Source organism: Elgaria multicarinata, chromosome 7 (genome assembly GCF_023053635.1).
Source record: "Elgaria multicarinata webbii isolate HBS135686 ecotype San Diego chromosome 7, rElgMul1.1.pri, whole genome shotgun sequence".
Classification (NCBI taxonomy): Eukaryota; Metazoa; Chordata; class Lepidosauria; order Squamata; family Anguidae; genus Elgaria; species Elgaria multicarinata.
Genome location: NC_086177.1, coordinates 19,490,085 through 19,516,225, shown reverse-complemented (window position 1 = coordinate 19,516,225; position 26,141 = coordinate 19,490,085). Strand labels below are relative to the sequence as shown.

Below are 26,141 nucleotides of genomic sequence, written 5' to 3'. Positions count from 1 at the left end.
ATCGGGAACAAGACAAGTGTGAGCACATGTCCGACAACTTGTGAATATTCCGGTGGACATGTGCTCAAGTTCATATTCTGAGCTTTAAATGGAGCCGGCTCACCTGTTTTTGCAAGCAAAAATGAAATTCTCCTATATCCATAATGAGTGTACAATAAAAAACAGGACACTCACAGACACACGATGCCCAACTTCTCAGTAAGGTAAACAGTAATCTCTGGGCGGTTTTTGTGAACTGCCCAGAGAGCTTCGGCTATTGGGCAGTATAGAAATGAAATGAAATAAATAATAAATAAATAAATAAATAAATAAATAAATAAATAAAAATCCAAACCCCACTCATGAGAATTTCTCTGAAATGTTCTACAACACTGAATTTCTTTTTAAAGGCATTTCTTCTCTATTGAATTTAACGACAATAAAGGTAGGGGGGGAGGAGACTGGCAGAAAAAATTGGTGCAACACTAATTACATATTCTTTGATTCTTTAAACTGGAGTCAGTACAGATGTGATCAGGCATCTGTACCAGAGTCCAAAATGTATATGATCAGACTGCTCGGATTTACACAATATGGTTTTCCGTTGTAAGTTAAGGAAAGTATTTGCTTTGCTGTTACTTTGAGATCTTTAGTATCCGTCTTTGTTCAGTGATAATCCAGATGATCACAGTTATTATGGGTTCTCCGATCAGATGGACTAACAAACACTTTACATTGGCAAAGCCCATAAAGAAGACTACGGCGTTCCTTATTGACTTTAATGCAGCACCATGGAAGGCAACACGACAAAGGATAATCATTCCCGTGTCAATTCAGACAAAGCGCTTAATAAACAGTTTCATGAAGAGAGATTTTATTGCATGCATCCTCTGTTAGTACACTGCTGTGAAGGGGGTTTGAGCATTGTACTTAAATAAGAGGCTGAAAACTTCCATTTGTGAATCAAATGTTTTTATTTGCTATTACAAAGAGAGAGGAAAATAAGCCTGAGCTGAATATCCATCAATTTCACCACAAAATACACATTCTTGGATGGAAAAGCATTGCTTAATGAGCAATAGAGAAATCATTGATTTTTTTGGTTGGGGGGAACAGTGTCCTGCAATTTTACAATTCCATTTTTTGTTGCCCTCCCAGCATTGACTTCTTCAGATAAGATCACATGGATCTACACATCTTGACAAAGGCTTTCTATAATGCAGATATTCTGGGGGAGGAAATCTGGGCACCTTCAAATCTTTTGGACAAGAACCGGCTTTTGGGTGGTATAAAAATGCATTAAATAAATAAATCTCCCTTAACCCTAGTCAGCATTGTCCAATGGCCAGAGATTATCAGAGTTATCTTCCAAAGCGTCTGGAGAGGTACCAGATTGCCTGCCCCCTCCCTGCCCCCCGCTCTAGGGGAAAACATGCACACATATTTAGGTTTCCTTCCTTAGATGAAATCAAACAATAAATAAAATGGGCATCTTTGCTGCTTCTCTTAATGCTTGTCTTCCGTCCCTATTCCACTAGTTATCAGCTGGAGTAGCCACATTCATGAAACATTCATTGTAAGACACCATTGATTGTAAGATGCACACTAATTTCAGTACCACCGACAGAATAAAAAAACCCTAAGTCACACCCGCGATTCTAAGACACACCCCATTTTTAGAGATGTTTATATGGGGAAAAAAGTGTGTCTTAGGGCGTTGCTAGATGAGGCGTTAGCGCGCCTTGAGAGCTGGTTTCCCTGCTGTGCTTCCACATGACGCACAGGGGAATCCGGCGCCAGGCTGCACTGAAGCCTCCTCTAACGCGCCATAAGCAAAGTCGCTTATGGCGCACCTTTTCTGCAGCTCCGGCCTGAGGCAGGGGCTGGGGAACGTCTAGTTACTTCCGTGGCTTTTTGCGGCTACTCGCTCTCTCGAGTAGCCGCAAAAAGCCGCGGACTGGCCACAGCGCTGAGTGCTGTTCCCATCGGCCAGGGGAGATCCCGGGAGGGAGAAGGAGGAGAGATGACACAGAACACACACACACACGGAGGGAGAAGGAGGAGAGACGACACAGGACACACACACACACAGAGGGAGAAGGAGAGATGACACACAGGACACGGAGAGAGAGAAAGATCAGGAAGGGATCAGGAGCGGATGGGGGGGTTAACTAAAAAAAATGGCTTATCTTCTCCGGAGTCTTCGGGCCGCACGTGGCCCCTTTAAACTTTGTTTTTAAAAAATGGCGGACACTGCAGGGATCTCGATGTCCCTGCGCGTCCCACGTCTGGAAGCTTGGGCAGCGCGCGCTAACGTCAGCGCGCTGTCGCCCCGCCTCCCTGCCGGCTTATCCCGGCAGGTCTAGCAAGGCCCTTAGAATCAAAGAAATAGGGTAAGTCTCTACAGTTTTCAACCAAGCATCAAAAAACAGGGAAACTGGGAGTTAAGGCTCACAAACCTTAACTCCACATCCTCCCTAAGGATTTGGGGCACATGAATGTATTTCAGTAATAAATTCTTAGGAACTGAGAATTTATTACTGGTAGTGAAATTCTCTATCAGTTTTACAGTTTTATTGTTTTCGACAAAGGAAGAAAAGAAAGAAAACATAACAGAACATCACACACTTAACTAACAATAGAATGCAATGCAACTAGTAAAAACACATTCTCTCAAAGCAGATAAACCATGAGGACTGGATGGAGAATATGATATGTAGATATGACTGTGGGGTTCCTGCCCGATTCAGGAATCATCTGTTTCCAGTTGTTTGAAGAACCACTTGCTCCCTGATGTATCCTACTGGTGCATAGGATATTGTGTATATGTATGATAGAGAGTTAATGTGTAGGTTTGATTTGAAAGGAAAAGAGTAACTCTATTTGTTGAGAAGCAGAGGGACAAGTTTCAGCAGGATCTGGTGGGATAGAGAAACATTGCGGGAAAATATTAGTGGAGTCTGCCTAATGTGGAGCCGCTCGTGGGTGCATTGGAGGATATGGAATGGGACTGAAATATTAGTTCAGTAATTAGTTGCTATTGGTTACCCAGTTCTCTGGGTTTCTTGGGCACAGCAGTTAGAAGAACTTGAAATAGGGAGAAGGTTGACTTAGGGGTGAGGGAATTTCCTTGAGAAGGAACACAATAATGGATATTTTCTGTTGTTGTCTCCCCCCCCCCTTCTGCCATAAACCTGACACATTGGAAATGCTGCATTTTCATTTACGGTTTTATTTTCATCTTGGTTTCTGAACTTTTCTAAGATAGGTCAGATAAAACGTCAAAACAATAACCAAACAACAAAAATTAAGCCAAGAGAACAAAATAATTGTTCTACTGTGTGAAAGAATTGTGCCTTTGGGGGGCATATTTATGGTACTTACTTTTATACATTTTATGGGAGTTTAACTGTAGTGGATTCTCCCAAAAAGCTTTGGCATAGCAGGGTGCCAAGAATTCACTTAAAGATCCTTAGCCTCATTCACAGAATGATACTTCCCAAGGTTCTCGGAGGGGAAAAAGAATGGCAACGACATTACTTTTAGGTCCGCAGAGCAGTTACGCCCTCTGCTGCACATGAAAAAGGCCCATGGTGTTTAGGCTTTCTAGTTCCAACATGAATATTCACCACAATGATGTGTGGGTTGTTGTTGTTTTGTTTGTTTATAATATATAAGTTGAATTAAATCCACAGTCACTTGCTGCCAGGTTGGAGGCAATGCAAATTCACAAAAAGGAACTCTTGAGAAAGCCTGCAGCAGATCCTTTGCTTCTCCTGGCATCTGATTGTATTTTATTTTTTGCATGCCGTCTGATCCAGTTCAGGGAATGTCAACAATAGCAGTGCCACCAAACAGATGCCTCGAGGGTTGCAAACCTATAGTCCCACCCCCTACATGACTGTTTCTCAATGTATCCTGCAAAACTGGAGCTCTGTCAGAGGGTGAGATTACCATGAACAGATACAGCTAGCTGCTTAGTCTTTTACTGCCATAGAACTTGCTTCGAGGGGTGTGCAGGGTGGGTATTCTCTACCATGAAATTCGGGGTTGAGCTCCGTTGAGGCGATTCTCTGCCCCAATTTCTGGAGTGGGTCCATCTTTCTAGCCCATTGAATTACTTGTTGGAGAACCGTTCCGTTTTCAGGTAACCTTTACATTATTGTCAATGGGAATGAAAAGAAATGCTTACAACTCACTCAATTTTAAAAATAAATACATAAAAATTGGAGAGCCAGTGGTGGTGTAGTGGCTAGAGTGTTGGACTGGGAGTCGGGAGATCCAGGTTCTAGTCCCCACTTGGCCATGGAAGCTCACTAGGTGACGTTGGGCCACTCACACTCAGCCCAACCTACCTCACAAGGTTGTTGTTGTGAGGATAAATGGAGCAGAGGAGTAGGATTATGTATGCCGCCTTGGGTTTCTTGGAGGAAAAAAGGCAGGATATAAAGGCACCATGGCAGCTTTTAAAGAGGGCTTTAGGCATGCTAAGTTTGGAGCATATCCCTGCATGCAGTGATTTATAGGGAATTTTTAAATTCCGAAATCAAATGTCCTCTGAGGCACCTCTCATGGCTTGATCTGTATGGCGAGGGAGAGGGGAACAAAGCAGCGGAATAAAAACACTTAGCACAATAATAAGTAAGTAAATATAAATTAATAAATGCCACAACAGCAGCACACAGCTTGCCCAACTTCCGGGAGGACAGAAGGAGGAGGGGGGCACCCCCCCCACACACACTGTCTGTCGGGAACTTTGGAGCAAGTTGAGTCAAGGCAACAACAGCTTTTCCATAGGAGGCTATGCAGGTTGGAGGACGAGGAGCCCCCCTCCCCCACTACTGGAAGCCCTGCCAACCAATAGGAGTAATTGTTTAACTGAAATAAAGAGCCTGCCTGACTCAGGTGTAGAAGCTTACTCACTGATGCCAGCCCAATAGCACTTTCACACTGTGGGTGACTTCTATGAGTCCGAGCAGAATCATGCAACCAACCAGCTCTGCACTCAACCTCTCCCACCCCCCATAGCCAGAATGAGCAGCAGCAGTCAGTGTTTCCCACACCTCATGGGATGTTATCAAAGTGTGCTTCATTAATTGTGCACTGCTTGTGTGCACTGCACAACCCTAAAACACACAAACGTACAAGAAGTTTTTTTTTTAATGGGGGAAGTAAATCAAACAACAGTCACATGGAGAGTGGGCTGGCTTGAAGGATTTCAGTTGAAACAGCTTCTCTTCTCCCCACCCCTTTGATTTTTAAGTTAAACAACAGAACACACACACACACCTGCCTTGAATGGACTTAAAAGAATATTTGAAGGAACAATTCAAAGAAAAGGCTTTTTAAACGAATTCCTTAAGATTTTTGGATGTGCACACGCTGGGGGTAGAACATCTCAAACGAACAAAGCATTAAAGACAGCCAAACGAAAAACAGGTCCTTCTCTCTCTCTCTTTCTGTCTGACTGAAACAAACGCCGCCTGACCCCAATGAGTGTGGAATAGGGTGACCATATGAAAAGGAGGACAGGGCTCCTGTATCCTTAACAGTTGCATTGAAAAGGGAATTTCAGCAAGTGTCATTTGTATATATGGGGAAACTGGGGAAATTTCCTCTTCAACACAGCAGTTAAAGCTGCAGGTGCCCTGCCCTCTTTTAAATTTGGTCACTCTAGTATAGCTCCTACACCTTTAACTGCTGTGATGAAGAGGGAATTTCACCAGGTTCTCCATATATACAAATGACACCTACTGAAATTCCCTTTTGTATGCAACTGTTAAAGGTAGAGGAGCCCTGTTCTCCTTTTCATATGGTCACCCTAGTGTGGAATCAAGAACACCATGAGAAAAATGATTGGCATTCCCTGCCCCGAACACTGCAATTAGAGGAGAACATGGTTATGGACAGCACTTAATTGGTTAGCCACAGATGTCAATATCAATTATAAAAACTACCCCACGTTCCTTATTGGGAGGTTTTCAGTAAGACACCATACACACACACACACACAATGGTCTAATAATTTTGGGGGAAGTTGGAAGCTCCAATTGGGTGTGTTTCCGCTCTAAAATTAGTATATGGGTTTAGAAGCGGACAATCTCCACTCTGGATGATTGAATGCTCTGTGGATGTTCATGGTTATCAGATATTTCCAGTGCAGAGTGTACACCCCTATTCGCTTCTCCAGAAATGGGCATGTGTTGTAATTCTGAAAGAGAGAGAGACATCGGTGATGGTGACAGTCTGTTCCACCCAGTACAATGTAATAAGTGTGTCTCAATGAGGTGAAGGTGAGCTGGTATGGGGGACCATTTGAAGGTGTAGAGATGTTATAGGGGTGCCATAATCAGCTGTATATTTTCAACCATTTCCTGCTCTAATAATGCTATCAAGGGAGGTGTAGAAGAGGTATGAAGATCCTGGAGCTCAGACATGTCATGTGCCTTGGAAGACAGCTACAATCCTTCATTCTAAATGCCTGGCAACAACCTGCAGTAGATCAGTGGTATGGCAGAAACATTCTGCACATACTCAGGGGTACTTCTGTTTATTATGTTGTGTTCCTTTATAGTTTGTTGGTTTTTAAGGTGGCATAGGCATGGATGGGAAGGATGCCAAATGGGCATGGTGCAAAGAAAAGGAGTGAGGGGACAGGACCCACAGTTGAAGCAAGTGTCCTTACATGCCCAGCTTGTTGTTCTCCTAATACTAAGTGCAAAAGCAAGGAAAACCCCATGGGGGAGTAAAAAGAAGCCAAAGGCAAAGGTAGAACCAGGCAATCTTCAAAATGGAATATTTACAAAAGTTTATTGACAGTGCCAAGGTGCCTGGTTCTACTTTTGCCTTTGGCAAAATTTACTTTTGTAAATATTCCATTTTGAAGATTGCCTGGTTCTACCTTTGCCTTTGGCTTCTTTTTACTCCTAATACTAGACAGCAGCAAAATTATGGAGTGAACCAGCTATATATGAGCTAATGTTCCTGCTGGCTTAATTCAGCAGAAATGCACTGGAAATTGATGAAGATATGATCATCTATCCAGACGAAGGTGCTCACTGCTTTGGCATTAACCCAGTACAGAGAGTATGTTTTTGGCAACCCTTATGTTAACATATCATGTAAAATGTCTGCTTCCTGCATAGCATACAGGGATGCTGTGGATGTGATACAGATGACAACTTGTGAGAGTTTATGCTTCCCTTGCCTTTGGGGCCATCATCATTCAAATTTTCTCATCTGATTTCCATTTTATTTCTTTTCTTTTTTCTTTTTCCTGCCTTGTCTGTTATGCTTTTCTGCAGTTGTCCTTCTTTTGGCTTCCAGGGATGTTTATATGGATGCAACTTTCTGAGCCTAAGGTTATGCTTAGTCTGATATGCTTGTTCAGAACTTCATCACTTGTTGCCACAAGGACCATTTACATATACAAATGAACCATCAGCCGTCTACCAACACAGAAAGAATGTTGATGAGCCTGTATTTTTATTATTATTATTTATTTATATAGCACCATCAATGTACATGGTGCTGTACAGATTACACAGTAAATAGCAAAACCCTGCCGCATAGGCTTACAATCTAATAAAGTTGTAGTAAACAATAAGGAGGGAAAGAGAATGCAAACAGGCACAGGGAAGTGTAAACAGGCACCGGGTGGGGTGAAGCTAACAGTATAGAGTCAGAACAAACTCAATATTTAAAAGCTATAGGGAAAAGAAAAGTTTTTAGCTGAGTTTTAAAAGCTGTGATTGAGTTTGTAGTTCTCAAGTGTTCTGGAAGAGCGTTCCAGGCGTAAGGGGCAGCAGAAGAAAAAGGACGAAGCCGAGTAAGGGAAGTGGAGGTCCTTGGGCAGGCGAGAAGCATGGCATCAGAGGAGCGGAGAGCCCGAGCGGGGCGATAGTGTGAGATGAGAGAGGAGAGATAGGCAGGAACTAGACCGTGAAGAGCTTTGAAGGTCAGCAGGAGAAGTTTATATTGGATTCTGGAGTGAATTGGAAGCCAATGAAGAGATTTCAGAAGTGGAGTGACATGGTCAGAGCTGCGGGCCAAGAAGATGATCTTAGCGGCAGAGTGGTGGACAGAGACCAGCGGACTGATGTGCTTACAGCATCCTTCCCCAACTTGTCACCCTGTCAACACCCTATGCTGCATGGGGATGATGGGAGTTGTAATTCAATTTATTTGGGGAGTCCCATTTGGGGAGGTCTAGGTTGGAGTAGGATGTCCGTCACAAGGAAATCCAGCTGTTTTGGGGCCCAAAGGCTCTCAGCAGCTGCAGCACCCAACTTGGCTCGCATTCATGAGTTGAGCAGCAGGTCAGTTCCTGAAACTCAGGAACTTTGCCAACTTTTTTTCAATATTACTTGCAAGGAACGATTTGCACAAAATCATGGCTGTAAATATTTACAGAAACCATGACTTGCACAAAATTTACCGCACAATGTTGTGCAAATTGCACTATTGATGACCATAATTTTGTGCAAATCTCAAAATCATGATTTGCCCACATTTTTAAAACTAAAAACAACTCAACAAACATGAGCTGGCCCAACTTGTGTGATGGGTCGGGCCAGCTCATGGATGAGTGAGACGGAGTCCAGGGAGGGGGGGTGAGCTGGATAAGCTTTACCCCCCAACAGATTCCTCCAACATCCCTAGGTTAGAGTGTCTGTATAGAACTGGGGAAGCTTGGGCTCAAATTTCTACACAGCCATGAAGCTTACCGGGTGACCTCGAGACAGAAACCATCTCTCAGCCTAACATACTCCACAGGTTTGTTGTGAGAATAAGATTTGATAGAGAGGTGCATGTTTGTTATTTTGAACTGCTGCTGCTGCTGCTAGTCCTCAATACTTAGTGGTCAAGTGATGTACAAAACACTAGGCCTGTGCTGACATTTTGGGATACAAAACTGGGCCAAAAGCTTTTGTTGAAAATGTGCCCTCCTCCTTCAGTTCAGCCCTTGCACACATGTCTGCCAACTGGTCTCGAGATTCAGGAAAAGACCTATTTGTTGACGGAAAAGAACCTATTTCCTGTCTTAATATACAACTTGTTCTGACAATTTCCAAACCAGGCTACTGTAGACCCTGTAATGAGAGAATCCAGGAGTTGAACTTCTGGGAACTTTTGCATTAAAAAAGCATGTGCTGTACCACTGAACTATGGGCCCTCCCTTATCAGTGGAGGAAATATTATCCTTTCTACACTACAGCAGATGGCAGCACTTTAATTTTGGGAAGGATATTCATAGCAGGGAGGGAGACACAGATGGTCCAAAATATATCAAGGTGGAACCACCAGGCTACTGAGTCCAACATCTGCTGTGAGACAAGACTCATCCACAAACTAGCCCTCCACCTTACTCAACCTATATGAAGACATGCATGTGTTAAATGTTAGCCTAAAGGTGGATTTATTTCAGCTGCTTATTCTTATCTAATTATAAGTAGTGGAATTTATGAGCTACTCAGCAGCTATCCAGACACATGCTTCCACTATCTCACTTGACCTTCAGGCTTGTTGTTGCTGTGTTGGGCTTGTTTGCAGGACCTAATTCCATGTACATCTCACTAAGGAGATATGGGAGTGGGAATGGCCTTAGAAAGGGTGAAAATCATTTGTGTGAATCCAATTTTTCTCAGAGATTTTTTTTAAGTGTATGCATGTATTAATTGCAGATTCTTTTAAAGTCTTCCTTTCCTTATCTGCCTTGTAAACATGTATTTAAGGATAAATGGGAAAAGAGTTCAGTCTAACATAATATGGTCTAATGGTTTAGCCAATGCATCTAAGTTATTTAAATTGCACTAGCCAGGAAAAGAGAGAGAGAGAGAGATTATCTCTATGTTGGAGCTATTATTTTTTCATTCCACAAATGCTGGAGAAATTTGATGCATACCAAGGTGGGATGGGCAGCCAATACCTTTCCTTCTAATTGTAATGAATCTGGCACACAAGTGAATGATCATTTTATGCTAAAAAGGTGGGATCATTTTAGAATCCACTTATAAAGGCAGATAGGTAGAGGAGCAACAACACATGACCTAGGACTGCAGGGAAGAAGGAGATATAAATTCTAATGAGAGATCTGTAGAACATTGCTCTGATTTAACTATATAGGATAGTCATAGCACCTACCCACTGATCCAAAAGGTTCATGCTGTGAGGTCTGACAGCACCAGTCATCTGTTTGAAGGAGAACAGCTTCTGGATTCAGACCCTTCAACTCTTGAATGTGTGATTGGGCATTATTGGAGTTCCAATGCTAACCTCCTTCATGAAGGCTGCTCTTACAGTTTCCAGTACAGCCACAAGTACTACATGCGGATGCATGAAAGCTAAACGTGGCCAGTTGTCAAATCAACATATAATGGGCCATTGTGAAAGGCTGATGAGCTGCATTCATCTTGATTGCTCACAAGTTGTGCAAACTGTTTATGATGCCTTTACAGTTTTCAATGCATAAGGAACTATAAGTCTGCAAATGTACCTCTGGGGTATAACTAGGGATGTTGAAGAAATCTGTTTGCAGGGTGGAGTTTGATGAATTTTCCTAGGTTCACCCTCTCCCCCAACTTTGTTCCAGTTCCTGCTGTAGTGTCCAAATTTGTATGCAGTGAGTTGAGCTGGTTCACATATTTTTCCAGTAATTTTGCACATTTTCCCCTGAAGTTTCTGTAATTTGCACAAATTACTGCCAAATTTGTGGAAATCCAGCCACATTTGCACAAATTCAACTGCACTTTGCGCAAATTGCAAAACCTGCAAAAATGTGCAAAATGTTCCCAAATTCTGGGGGAAAGCCTGCAGCTTGGCTCACAAACACAAAGCAAGTTGTACATGCCAGAGAATTCCATTGAGTCAAAAAGAGGTCTGGGTTTCTCAGCAATGGACATCTTGACCCAGAAGCTCACTGGGGTGGCTTTAGACAAATTACTCCTATGTTCCAGTGAGTTTCCCATAATAGTTGCAGATTACAGCCCTCCATCTTTGAGTCAGGGTAGGAAAGAAGCCTAAGTACATCAATTAAAAAGCCCGTGTGTTGTAGTGGTTAGAAATGCCTTCCCTGCACACCCTAGAACAAGGGCATAAGGAGGCTGTTGAGGGTGGGGGCAGGGAGACGCTGCAGGGGACAAGCCTATTGGCTCGTCCCACATGGTGCCACTGTTTGTAGGAAGGCAGCACAGGTATAAAACCCGCATTGCCCCTCCCAGCGCCCTCTTCGGTGCAAGTCTCCCTCCCTCCCTCCCTGTAGGCAGTGTGGGTCATCCGGTTGCCCATTCGGGAGCCAAGTAGGAATTTTTTGCTCGTATCCTAAGTTGTCTATGAGTTTTTTCGCCTACTTCACACTGTGAGACAATGGGGGAGTATTAAATAGGTTAATTGGCGTTCTTGGTCACAATTTGATTTGGCGGTTATTGGCGGGCATCATGGGCGAATAGAGGAATGGTGAGCATTCATTGGCACCATTAGTGGTGAGCGGTATTGCCTGAGTCTTACAGCTGGGAGCCTTGTGGCAACAGCTGGCAAGATAGGGCTTACCTCTGAGGCCAACCTTTCTCACTCACCTAGAGTTTTGTAACAGTAGGGGAGCGACACCGGAAGGCCTACCAACCCCATGACGGGGAAGCCTGAGGGGTGGTGGAATACAGGCCACACCTGTTGGGCTAAGAATGTCTCACCCGATCCCTTCAAGGCCAGATTGATGGCCAAGATAGGATGCCCGCTTAGGCCTCCACCTCTTGCAGAATCACAAATAGAAGTGGCCCATATTTTAAATCCATTATCTGTGTGTCGTCTCTTTGTTTACGCACTCCACCTATGCAATATTGGAACTAGACGTAGTATGCCCTGCTCAGCCATGAAATCAAGAGTTGTGAGGGACAGTAATGATATATCTGAATAAATGAGAAAGCTCAACTCTGTCTTGCTTCCATTGTTTGTACATATCCTGCAGATCAGAACCATGTGCTCTTGACACCTCATGAATTTCCCCTTTAATTTGAAATCAAAGAATGGAAGTGTTATTAAGTTGGACTTCCTATATTTGCATGTTTCATTAACTTCAAACTGCGACTCAGCCACCTCCGCCCTCCCTCAAGTTATGAACACAGAAAGTGCAGCTTACTGACACTTCCTGAATTATCACATAGCATTAAAATCCAAAACCACTCTGACTGGATGGCTTTGGGCAAGTCAGTATTTCTCAATAACTAACCTCAGAAGAACATCCTGCGGTAAATGTGATAAGAATAATATGTATCCCAAGAAGTACTATTATTTGTAATCATTTCTATAAATGGGTAAGCTGAGGTACACTAACGGTATACTGAGGTACACTAAATTCTTTACGCACTTACCTGGAAGTCACTCCGATTGCAGTCAACAGAACATGCTTCTGAGAAGACATGTATAGGATTGCACAATTAGGATCCAAAACAGTCTACACAATAATTTCTCATCATAATATGTATTACATGTCCCACTTGAGGCTCTTAGACATTACAATGATTTTTGGGTGCCATCAACATGTGGGCCACAATCCGAATATTTTAGTGAAAAACTGTTCTTCTTCCATCCATGAATTACTCTATTAATTATTTTGCCCTTCTCTTTTTCTGCTGTTAAGCTTCATTCTGACTTGGACAAGGGAGTGGGAAGTGTTAAGTATACATTATCAGGAGATGGAGCTGGGACAGTATTTACCATTGATGAGACCACAGGGGACATTCATGCCATAAGGAGCCTTGATCGTGAAGAGAAGCCTTTCTACACCCTACGCGCACAAGCGGTGGACATAGATACAAGGAAGCCACTGGAGCCTGAATCAGAGTTCATCATCAAAGTGCAGGACATTAATGATAATGAGCCAAAATTCCTAGACGGGCCTTACGTTGCCAGTGTCCCTGAAATGTCTCCTGTAGGTAAGTAAGATTTTTAAGAACTCTTATCACCCAAATCCGTTAACGTCCTGAAATCCTAATTCATTGATGGTAGAAATAAAAAGAGGATATCTGGGGAGGGGGGACCCACAATGTTGTCTGTGATGTCGTTAAAGAATAGATAGCACCAGTTCACACATGGTAGTGTTCCCAACACAATTGCTGTGCCAGAGCATGCTTGCATAGAGACTCCATTTTTATTGACCTATCATCTCCACACAGATGGAGTGTACTTGGTCACTGAGATGTCCATGATGGTGGTAGCTCTTTTGGGGAGAGTTATATTATTGTGGAAAAGGGAGCAGGTCAATATAGCACAAAATGGAACCTCCAGATGAATATGGCTCAGTTTGTGATCCCACAAACTGTCAAGGCAATGGAGTGGGGTGTTAATGCCATGGGGATGAGATACATTTCCTGTGGTTATATTTCAGCATTGTTTTAGCATCAACACCAGACAAGAGGTTAAAAAAAAAAACATTCTTCTAATCAGGCATAGTGAAGTCATGTGTGATAAGTGTGTTTACTTCAGTAGAAGCACATACAACCCCAATTAGGAACAGGATGTTTTCATACTGAAATTACGCTCCCCTCCCCATCCCCACCCACCCAGTCCCACATACACTACCGGAGGTTAAAGTAAATGACTTCACTTCTGCAGGTACATTTGTGGAATTTTGGAACAAAAATGGATGGGGTAGCTTTAAACCTCCCTCCTAGAGTGCCATGGTCCCAATCCAAATTGTCCCCATACATGCTTATATAGGAATGTAGGAAGTTGCCGCATACTGAATTAGACTATTGGTACATCTAGTATTGTCGACACTGACTGGCAGCGTCTCTCTGGCGTTTCAGTCATGGAATTTTCCAGCCCTATCTGGAGATGCTTGGGGTCTTCTTGGGGTCTTCTGCATGCAAATCCTGTGCTCTGCCACTGATCTACAGCCCTCCTCCCATAAAGTCCCCTTTACACTGGAGAAAAGAAGCTTAGAAGACCGTTTAGTTTTGCCCGGAGGTGTTACTTTTATCCTCACATGCAATATTGATATGGAAATGCCAGTGGCAATTATTCTGAGTAGCATTTGGAACATCAAAGATGCCCTGGATAGTGGCTAAGAGAAAATCCAAGGATATATCCCCATGACAGTTTTGGAGGGGGAGTGATCCAGTCCTCATGCCTATGTCACTTCACCGATTCATCGTGCCGGTATGAAAAATGCCAAAGCCAGCATCGGACACACAATCAGCCCAGCAGGAAGTTACACTGTGGGACTGCACCTGTGCACACCCCACAGCATGGAACTTTATTCTTTCCCCCACAAAGACATAAACTTTGGCTTACTTTACTGCATAAACACCAAATCAAAAGCATCATTAGACATGAAAGCGGAGTATTGTAATCAGATATATTGCTGTGTTTTAAACACCAGGAGAGAGGCAATTCTATTTGGGATCATCTCTTTGGCCTCTGAATTCTATCTCATTTCTTTCTTTCTTTCTTTTACATTCAAATGGGAAAAGTACAAATTTAAGTATTCATTATTTTTGTAAAAAAAGTGCAGATCCAAAGGCAAACTTTCCCACATTGACATAAATATCTTTCCCACGAATAAATATCACAAGCTCAAGAATGTGCAAGTTTTGACTGCAAAATGTGTTCACATTTGCTTTCACATTCAGGGATGTGAAAGCAAATTCAGCAGATTCATTCTGTTCTTAAATGAATGAATTAAATTCTCACACATTCCTAGCCATACCAGTTTTAAGGCTAAGGAAAGACCATTCACAGAGTTCGGCATGCACATTATGTTAAACAAGCCACCCTCATTATGTATAAGATATCTTAACCTCCTAAATCAAGTACCAAAAACTTCCAAGCAACAAACACCAGCTTTTCTGTTCATGCAAGACTTGGCTCTCCAGTATTTAACATCTGATAGATAAATGTTTCAAAAATGATTTTTCGCTCTGCAGCTGAAACAAATAATTTTGGTAAGGTCTGAACAACCATTTATAATTTACATAATGAAAATGGAGCTTTCACTTTGGTCTATAATTTCCTCTTCCTACCTTTCGTTGTGTGTTAAAAGGACATAGACTGGGCCTCTTTCTAGACTGAGCCTCATTTTTTGCTTTGCAATACCTGTGTTTTGTTCTGCATTGAGCCACATTATACAACTGTGTTAAGGTATTATGTCTGTGTTGTCATACATAGCTTCGTTAGAGCTCCAGCAGACTGGTGTTTTATTGCACGCTCATTACTGGGCACTCACAGATTTTTGCAGGTCCCTCTCATGATCATCTGCCTCCCATGTGCCTCCTGCCCCTTCTAGCCTTCTTTGCCCCACAAAAAGAAAAAGAAAAAGAAAAAAATCCCAGTAAGTCCGACTTATTTTTAAAGATGGAAGTTGTCGCTATCTCCTGCTGTGCACATGCTGTTTACTTCCTGTTTCAAAAGAGGAAGTAATGAGGGACAAGCACTGAATGAGTGCAGTTTCAGTATCACGGAAAGATCAACTAATCTGTCCATGATACTGGGTGTTTTGTTTGTTTTTTGAGGCTGCACCCATTCTGTCCTGGCTCTGCATAAGCTTGCAGTATTTTTGCTTTTAAATCTGTACAAAAAATGTGTGTGCATTTCTCATAATGTATGCATCAGTTGTGCACACCTTTGTGCACATTTTTTACAATGAGTACTTTCAGAACCTTTGCATCTATTGACTAAAGAGTGTATGTGGGCATTTTGGAAATGTACACATTTTCTTCGTGCGTGTTTCAAAGGTGTGCATGTTGTTTATTTTGAATTTGTTTGGCGGAATGCATCACAAGCTCAGAAACACAGATTTCAAGTCACAAATTGTGTTTGGGCCCTGGACGTGCACATTGGGAAAGTGAATTTTTTTTAAAAAAACTTGATAAATCCATTAAAAAAGAAATACCTTGAAAGAGTGCATTTCACTCACATCTCTAATATCTAGACTACAAGTTAATTTGTGTAAACCATAGGTTATTACAAAAAGTGAAAACTGGTAATCACCTTTACAGTTGACAGAAATGGAATTTAAGAACCTTACCATAATTTTCTTAGCTGCAATTGCAAACAAGGCCAGCTGTTTACTGACACAGAGGTCATCCCTAATATCACAGTATAACAGATTGAGAGGAGGAGGGATGCAGAGGATGAGTTGGCCTGGTCTGTGCTTCCTGCCTTGACTTTTCCATGAACTGTCTGTATGTCTGACCTCTATGCTCTTCCCCCTGTGTCTGAAGAGATTGGATTGTGCTGTGCACAAGTTTAAAACGAATAATGTCATGTTGTTGGACATTGACCCCATAATCATTTTCCCCCCAGTTACAAATCTGATTTCTTTGAGTCATTTCTATTCATCCTCCATGATTACGCTGGAAAGAAAGTAGGCCTCCCTGGAAAAGTGCCATTCTTTACATACTTATGCTTAACAAGTGTGACCTCTGTGTGTGTATCAGAACATCTGTTTATGTCGTTCAAAAGAGCGAGAGCAGGTTGCAAACATCAGAATGTACTACGATAAACTGAATAAAGAAACTAGTTGGCAATTTGTCCTGTCAGAGTTGTAGTGGTTTTTGAAGAGCTAAATGCGGTATCTGATTGACAAAGCATCTGGTTAATGCACCTTTTAGGCTGCTTTATCCCTATAAATTCTCCTCCCTCCTTGATAATTGACTTTCTTGTTGTTGTTTGAAGTTGAAGATGTTGTCAGACTGTGTAACTATCAGCTCTTCAGAGATGGTGTCTTGCAGGTTGGCTTTTTATATATATAACAACCAAAAGTGTTTATTAATGGAGTAGTATACACTGGAGTTGTTAGAAAGGATGATACACTCTTCACCCTCAAATATGGAATTTTCCAAAGAGAAGTCAATGATAAGGAACGGTACATGGATGGAAATGATATCAACTACAACTACTGGTAGGATGTATCTTCTCCTGAAATGAAGCACTGACAAAGGGAACAACATTCATTATTATTATTATTATTTTAATTTATATAGCACCATCAATGTACATGGTGCTGTACAGAGTAAAACAGTAAATAGCAAGACCCTGCCGCATAGGCTTACAATCTAATAAAATCATAGTAAAACAATAAGGAGGGGAAGAGAATGCAAACAGGCACAGGGTAGGGTAAGCAGGCACAGGGTAGGGTAAAACTAACAGTATAAAGTCTGCACAACATCAGACTAGGATTGGCCACCAGAATAGGAGGGGAAGAGAATGCAAACAGGGGAAGAGAATGCAAACAGGCACAGGGTAGGGTAAGCAGGCACAGGGTAGGGTAAAACTAACAGTATAAAGTCTGCACAACATCAGAATAGGATTGGCCACTGGAATGCATAGACATATCATAGCATGGTTGAAATCAATATATGTTAATGTTAGAATGCTATTGTTGTTTTTAAATAAACAAAACCACAGATTAGTAGTACTCAGAACCGCAGAAGAAATTTCGGGAGTTTTATTAAAAGCTGCAACATGTCTGGAAAAAATGGCAAACTTGCCCAGCTCACTGCAGACTGAGGGCTCATCTACACCAAGCAGATAGTCCACTATGAAAGTGGTATGAAATGGTATATAAAATGCAGGAGCCACACTATTGCTTTATAGTGGTATTGAAGTGCACTGACAACTGTTGGGGCCCATTGACACATACCATATAGCGCTTTCATACCACTTTCATAGTGTTATATCCTGCTTGGTGTAGTTGTGTCATGGGCCCCACCAGTTGTCAGTGCACTTCATTACCACTATAAAGCAGTAGTTTAGATCCTGCAGTGCACTTCAATATCACTATAAAGCAGTAGTGTGGCTCCTGCCTTTTATATACCCCTTTCATACCACTTTCATAGTGAAATATCCTGCTTGGTGTAGATGAGCCCTAAGTTGGACATCACAGTAGGAACCAGAGGGCGGCCCAGTGAGGCGGGGAACCTAGGAAAACTAATCAAATGGATTTTTCCAATATTGCTGCCTGAACTTCACAACAAGAGACCTACTACTTGTGAAAGGCCAATGATAATATAAAGAGCAACAACATGCATTAATCTACTAGCCAGTATTTGTGCATCCATCTGCCCCTATGAAATGTCAGTGGCTTTAACAAAGTTCTTCCCCCCCCCCTCCATTTTGTACATGTTTAACATCAGGAGACGCCTCAACTCACCTTGAAATTTGACAACATTTAATATCTATCTGCTCTTTTCTACTTTATTTCCATTCCCTTCATGGAGTCTGATGAAATGGAATTTGTGTAATTGCACAGTAAACAAATAAAACAATCTATATATATGGCATGAAATATGGTACTAGAAGTCACTGCTCCATTTCCTATACATTATCTATATTGCACCAACGCAGATCCACTCTCACTGGCTTCTAGTTCACTTACAAGCTCACTTTAAGTTGCTGGTTATATTCTCCTTAGCAGTAGGGATGTCATAGGAATCCATCCAGGAGGTCAATTTCGCTGAACTTTCAGCTCTCTGACTTGTTAGCTGGCTTGATTCGATCTGTATCAAGGTGGGCAAACTCGTGGATTTTCATGTTTTATTTTCTTCCTTAAAATTGCCATTTCTGCAGATTGCCCTCACAATTTGCATAATTTATGCAAATTTCAGCTATAAATGGCTTAATTTGCACAAATTGGGGGTGTACTGTGTTTGTTTTGTGCAAATCTCAATTCAATTTGCACAAATCAAAGGCATAATTTGCGCAAAACTAAGCACGTCATGGCCACAATTTGTATAAATCATGCAAATGAAACCCAGAATTCTCGTAAATTATTCAAATTGCAGCTGCAAGTTGTGTAAGTGTTAATTTTTAGGGTGTATGTATGTATGTGTGTGTGTGTGTATAAAAGCTTGGGGGATTTCAGGGAGGAACCCACAGCTTGGGTGGCAACTGCAGGGTGAGCTGGGGCTCTGGGGAAAAAATCTGGTGAGCCCCCAAAGAGCCAGATTTCCCCACAACAGCTATCCTACTGAGTAGTGTGCTGAATTTTCCATTTTATTTTGACCAGTCATTCGGGAGAAGATTGGAAAGACTTTGCAGCCAAAAATTGTAGCAAGGGGTGAGAATTTTGGGATGTGCAGGGGTTCAATATTTACCTTATTGTAACAAGGTGGCTGAAAGGTGTATGTATGGTCTTTATTTCATTCTGTGCTTGGCGGCCTCCCTGACCTCTTATGCATTCTGGAAATCCCCCTAGAAGACTTAACCAGGACTTCCTCCCTTGGAGCTTTCCAGTGCTGCTGCTTGCTGAGTACATGACAGCTAAGTGAAACTTTTTGGGGTTTGTTTAGTTAAAATGACTTTTAGCAACTCTTCATTCGGGTTTCCAGGCTCTCAGCAGGCAGCAGTACTTAAAAGCATCAAATCAGGGGAAGCCAACTTTTTTGCACCTATGAGCACATTTGGCATTTTGAGGGATTGCTCTGGGTACAGCCATAAAATGGCTGCCATGATTAGTCACAAAGGACAAGTAACCTGCTCAGAGGCATTGATTAGAAAATCACATGGCAGCAGCTAGAAGCTCCCACCTTACTTTGAAGCAATTCAGCTGCTAGCAAGAATATATATATATATATATATATATATATATATATATATATATATATATATATGCAGTAGGCTGTCTCAAGGGCTCCATGTTGCCTACAACTGATTTAAATGATCAATAACGATGTGTTTACATGAGTACAGTCATTTGTTCTGTACAGTATTTGCCAAAGAAGAAGCAACAGTTGTGTGTGTGTGATAATTGCATTTGAAAATACATTACTTGTTTGTAATTATAACACCTTAGCAGAACACCCTTCTTTATGATGGATATGGTGAATACAGAGAAACGACCACTATTAGTGCAAGTCTTTTTGGGGGTTGTAGTAGACAATCTATCCTTGCTTTGATAGTCACTCTCTCTCTCTTACACACACACACACACACACACACTTTTGTAAACTTCCCATATGAAGAACCTTACTACTGAATGGTATTGCTCAGAACTCTGTCCCATTGAGTTCACTTGGGTTCATTCCCATATAAGTGGGTATAGGGTTTCAGCTTCAGGCTACATTTCTCTGCACACATATCTGGGAATAAGATCAATTGACGATAGGGGAACTTACTGCATGTCTTTAACCCCAAGCATACCTCCAAGAATTTGTTAATTCTGAATACACACGCTTAGGATTGGAGTGTGAGGTTGGAATCGCATGAAACAGCTTTCATCACATGGACTTTAATGAAAATTGAACACCCTAACTCTGTTGAGGATTCTGGGTGAAATCTTTGATTTCAATGAGAGTAACTCTCTGGGCCGCTAAGTGGATTGAAATCGGGAGTGTATTTTTAAATGGATTACTCTTCCTAACTGCCCAAATGACTGTAAACATTAGTTATATTTTATTTTAAAAATGGCTTTTTTTCAGCTTTGATTGGCTTTGAGCATCATTTTCCCTTTCTAGCTGCTGAGCTATTTTTCCTCTTCCTATTAGCTTGGATCTATTTATATTTCTCACATCAGAAAGTAAGCAAAGGCCACCGTAATTGAGGCAGTTCTTGCTTTATGACAAGCAATAACGTCCCAGTCATCGAACTCCCATAAAGACATTGGAGATAATGAGAGCAAGCTGAGATTTAAACAGATTATAATGGATATTGGGCAGAGACTCTGGCTGCTTTGTCTGTTCCCCCCTCCTCCCCTTCCGGCCATGGAGTGTATTAGTAGTGAGCAAGGGAGGGGCATTTGGTGTCCTGTGCTTCAGGGGAAGCTGTTTCCCAAAGACCAGACACTGATGGATTGCAGGAGTCAATCAAGGGATCAGCAGCCTTAGAGGGAGAAAAGCAGGTGGCAGCAAAGACTTAAGGATGCTAAGCAAATGGAGATCAGTAAACCAAACATGATTAACGACCTTAATTCTAGGGATAGAAATATTCACAGCAGAGCAGATAGTACCAAACCTGAGGAAGAATCAGTGTGATAACGAAGTGATCATTAGGAGCTTGATTAATGGGCGAGGAGAGGGGGAAGTCACTGGTTGCAGATACTGTGAAAAGGACAAACACACCCACAGTTTTCTAGCTTCTCGCATGCTTTTGTTACTTTGCTTGTTGTAGTGTGTTGAGTTGCTGAGATGTTGCCTCCATCTCTTGGACAAAGCCAGCTGGACTCACAAGTGTTATTGGCCAAAGATATTGGACAGAGCAGAGGGGGCTATCTTCAGCAGAGGGTGATAATATTAGGACATTGATTCCTGAATAAGAAGGGCTGTGAACAGAACTGGCCTATTTGAGGGATTAGATCTAGAACTGGATGCTGTACCAGCAAATGATTCCCAGTCAGAAGAGAGACCATCCCCAACTTCTCAGGACTTACGGATAGGGATTGGCAAACCAGTGTTGTTCCCATTTGCCCAAATTCAACTTGATGCTTGCCTCTCCTTTGATTTCCATGAGCTCTTGCAATTGCTGTTCAATTTGCACAAACAGGAAAATGGCGCAATTTGAATGAGGCAGGAAGAAACGGTTTTGTTCTGGCAGGACTTTGGGGAATATTCTGGACCTCTGTTATGCATTGGATTTTGTTATTGTCATTTGTATTTTAAATGTTTTTTATATTAGTTATATTTTTAAGTTTTGTTATATTTCTATTTATAAGTTTTAATTGTATTTGTTTTAATTTTGTATAGCCACCTTGAGTCTCAGTACTGGGGAAAAGGCAGGATACAATTATTATTATTATTATTATTATTATTATTATTATTATTATTATTAAGGGAAGATTTGTGGGTTTTGGGTGGATTAGTGCATTTTTGGAAGTGCACATTTGCGCAAGTGCACACAAATGCAAGTTCAGGAAATTGAGAAAAATCCAATTCTGTCAAGGAGCAAACGATGGAATGAAAGATGTCTGGCAACCCACGAAACACAGATGGAACAGATTAAACAAAATCCGTACATCTCTGGTTCTGCCGTCTGTTCTCCTCCAAATGAGGATAGATCCAGCCTTTCTCCTCTTATCGACTTCATGGCATTTCGACTGCTTCTTACCTTTCTTCAGATGAAGGTCCTGTGCTTTTGAAAATGCCCATTGCTGATTCTCAAGCTTGGAAAGAAATGAAAAAAGCAGTCTGCAGATGCTCCATTTCCCAGTGCCTCGTCCCTTAAGAGGCATTAAAGACACTGTAGTTTGAATTACTCAACTTGCTTACACCCTCTTTGGTTCAGTGACTCCAGAGTCATGCATTTTCCCTTGTGATTTCCACTCCACGTCCCCTCAAGCCTGCAAGCAAACCAGACAGTTTTCAGCAGATGCTCTGTCATAGCTCTTGCATGTAGTGCTCAAAAAATCCTGTGTTCATAGGTTTTTAGTCCTGAACCATCCAGCGAGACAAAACACCTTGCTGTTCAAATAATAGATGATCTTGCTGTTCACCCAGATGCCGCTATTAAAGCAGCAGGAGGAACATTCCCTTCTACATTTTTTTTTCAAAGCTCTATCAAATCAAGTTGAGAAAATACATTTAAGATGATAAAATGGTAAATCCTGACCATCTGGTACTGGAAAAATGTAATTATGGCTTGGCAGTAGGGGGTGGGGTGTGTGATTTATAGAAACGTATGTTTTGCAAATGCAATAAAATTCTAATTACTAGTGCCATAAGATAGGTATACTGAAGTTTATGACACAGTTTGGTAGCTAAGTATGGTACCACCACATACGTCTTCAAAGGCAGAGTCAGCTGATGGACAATTTGAAATAGCAGAGAGATTGGAATAGTCTACGTATTTTTCTTCCAGTACTTAAAATCTGGTTGCCAGGTTGCAAGCTGTAGTTCTTCCCTGTTGCTTTAAATCCTTTCAGGGATCAGCAGCCACAGCTCCTCCCCCTGCCCCACCCACCATTTTCACCTGGTCTTATCATCCACACACTCTCCTCTGGCTGACATAGGAGCAGGAGGTGTTGTGTGTTTCCCCATAGGCTGCAAACTGGGCGAGGGGAAGGCAAGGAAAGTCATGGGGAGATTTAAAAGTGCAAAGCCTGCCTTGCATTTGTGACCTGATAAACCCTAGGTCAGAAGTCAACAAACTGGATGTTTTGGTCTACAATGCCAGTAAGCCCTGAACATTCTCCATGTTGGCTAGAGCTGATGGGAGTTTTAGCCTAAAACATTTGGAGGACACCAGGGTGCCTGTCCCTCTCAAGGAGGAGCACCTTCTGATTTACACTGAGAACCAGTGTGTTGTAGTGGTCAGAGTGTTAGACTGGGATTTGGAAGATCAGGTTTTTAGTTTTCACTCGGCCATGAAGCTCATTGGGTGAGTCTGGCCATTTAGGCATGGATAACTGTTAGAGCAGTATGACTGTTAGAGCAGTGACAATGGAATCAGTTACCTAGGGAGGTGGTGGGCTCTCCCACACTAGAGGCCTTCAAGAGGCAGCTGGAGAACCATCTGTCAGGGATGCTTTAGGGTGGATTCCTGCATTGAGCAGGGGGTTGGACTCGATGGCCTTGTAGGCCCCTTCCAACTCTGCTATTCTATGATAGGCTGACCATATGAAAAGGAGGACAGGGCTCCTGTATCTTTAACGGTTGCATAGAAAAGGGAATTTCAGCAGGTGTCATTTGTATATATGAAGAACCTGGTGAAATTCCCTCTTCATCACAACAGTTAAAGGTGCAGGAGCTATACTAGAGTGACCAGATTTAAAAGAGGGCAAGAGCTTTAACTGTGGTGATGAAGAGGAAATTTCAACAGGTTCCCCATATATACAAACGACACCTGCTGAAATTCTCTTTTCTATGCAACTGTTAAAGATACAGGAGCCCTGTCCTCATTTTCATATGGTCACCCTACATTTGCTTATTCTCAGCCTAACCTACCTCACAGGGCTGTTGTGATGATAAAATGGAGAGGAGGAGTATCATGTAAGCCACCTTGGGTCCGTGGCAAGAGGGGGGAGGAAGTGGGATATAAATGTAATACATAAATGGAATTACATAAAGATCCCTTCTTATAGATAATCACTTCTTAGTAGCCTCGTGTTAACAGCCAGTTGTCTAGAGTAAGTTGATTCTTTTCTTCAAAGGGCTAGTTCCCACATGCAACTCACTCATTGACTTAGTGATTGTGCCAATCACTTAGCGCCAAGCAGTGATTTCCATGTGTGAATGAGCCAACATAGATAAATCTCCCCAGACAAAAGTGTAATATTACTCAATGTTAATTCAAAGGCAACGCTTTTCAGTGGTGTGAGTTCAGATATTCAGCTGCCCATGATTCATAGGGTGACCATATGGAAAGGAGGACAGGGCTCCTGTATCTTTAACAGTTGCATAGAAAAGGGAATTTCAGCAAGTGTCAATTGTATGCATGCAGCACCTGGTGAAATTCCCTCTTCACCACAATGGTGGTGAATTACATATTGTTTTATCTTGGATCATGGTTTAATTTGTTTTTAACTGTGTATATTTATTGCTTTATTCTGTATGTTTTTATCTGTATGCCGCCCTGAGAACTTAGTGATATAGGGCGGGATGTAAATAATTTAAATAATAAATAAATAAATAAATAAATAAATAATAGTTAAAGCTGCAGGAACCCTGCCCTCTTTTGTATCTGGTCAAGAAGCTAATGGTGTTCCGGGGCAATTGCACACTTTCCTGAGGCCCTGGAAAGTGTGCTTTGTTGAGGGCTCAGGAGGATTGCACAGCCTTTAAGGCCCTCATTGGCACACAGGGGGATGGGACACAGAAACACTATTTCCCCAAGGCTGAGGAAATTGCATATTTTCTCTTTCCACTAGAGTCTGAAAAAATGCTAATGTTGACTTGAGCCCCTGACATGTGGAATTTTGCTGATTATATTGGTTCAGGAGGTGGAAGTTAGGTAACCTAAAAAATGAAATGTGAACTAAAAGCATTTCTGCCCTATCCATACCTCTTTCCTATGCCCTGTTGTGGGTTTCCAAGGAGCACCTAGTTAGCCACTGTTGGAGACTGTACGCTAGACTAGATGGACCTTTGCTCTGATACAACAGGATTCTTTTTATACGCTTGCCCTTCGTTTCTATTTTGGATACAAATTCAAAGCAGCAATTTTTAAAATTCTGTAAAAAAAATTCTGATATAAGGAACACAAAACTAAAAACTAAAAATCAGATGCATATGCAATCACAGTTTGAAACTGCTGACTTCATAGGTGTGATGGAACACAAATGTCACATCCACTGGGCTTTTAGAAGCTGAAAGGGGCCATTGCTACAATTTGCCAACAGAGGGGCTGGGAATAAAAAAGTCTGAGCTTTGATGATGATGTCAAAAGGTTCCTCTGCTTGGCAGAAACAGCTTTGTAGGTTTTGTTATGCTAAGACAACCTGCATATATGCCTGCTTGCTAGCTACCCATTCAGCCTGCGTAACTGCAAGTAAACCCTCTTTAAAAATAAAATGGAAAGCTCAGGGGAAGGATGATAGCTCAGTGATAGAGAGACTATGATTTGCATGAAGAATCCCCCAAATTCAATTCCTGGCATCTCCAATCCAAAAGAAATCAGGTAGAAGATACGGGGAAACACCACTTCCCTTTCCCTTGGAGAACTGTTGCCAATCACAGTAGGTCAGCTTTCTCCCTGGTGTCCTCCAGATGCTTTGTACTACAACTCCCAGAATTCCCAACCATTGAGCATGCCGGATGGGGCTGACTGGAGTTGTCCAAGTTGGGGAAGGCTGGACTAGACAATCCTGGACTAGGTGGAAAAATATTATGATGTGATATTAGGCAGCTTCCTGTGTTTACTATGCCTCCAGTACTCTCCTCCAAAGGAAGCTTAACAAAGCTACAATGGAATTTTCTGCCAGCATTGCTCATGGAAATGTGAAACAATATTACGCTGTCGGTGTGTTCTTCTTCTTTTTGGAATGTTTATGGTGAGGAATGCTGGAAGTTCTAGTCCAAAAACATTTGGAGGGCAGCAAGTTGGGGAGGACTGTTGCAGATAGCCATTTCTGGCCCCAAAATGCACTTTGATAGCTATTCAAAGCCACTACATTTTAGTTGGCAAGTGGTTCCTTCCCATCAGATTCTTTTTGACCTAAATCATTGCGTCCAGAAAACAACTTTGCCCTCTCTGTCCATTTTTCTTTCTTTCTATATATTGAGTTATAGGCTCATCAC

The 26,141-nt window shown here is 41.9% G+C and overlaps 1 protein-coding gene across 2 annotated transcripts in view; it reads left to right on the top strand.

The window, feature by feature from the left end:
• The window catches only part of CDH12 (cadherin 12), a 563,366-nt gene that overhangs the window by 423,758 nt on the left and 113,467 nt on the right, over positions 1 to 26,141 (top strand). For both annotated transcript variants that reach the window (XM_063130255.1, XM_063130254.1), the window contains one exon: positions 12,614 to 12,908. In XM_063130255.1, coding sequence (XP_062986325.1) covers positions 12,614 to 12,908 — 295 coding nt within the window. The remainder of the gene's footprint in view (positions 1 to 12,613; positions 12,909 to 26,141) is intronic.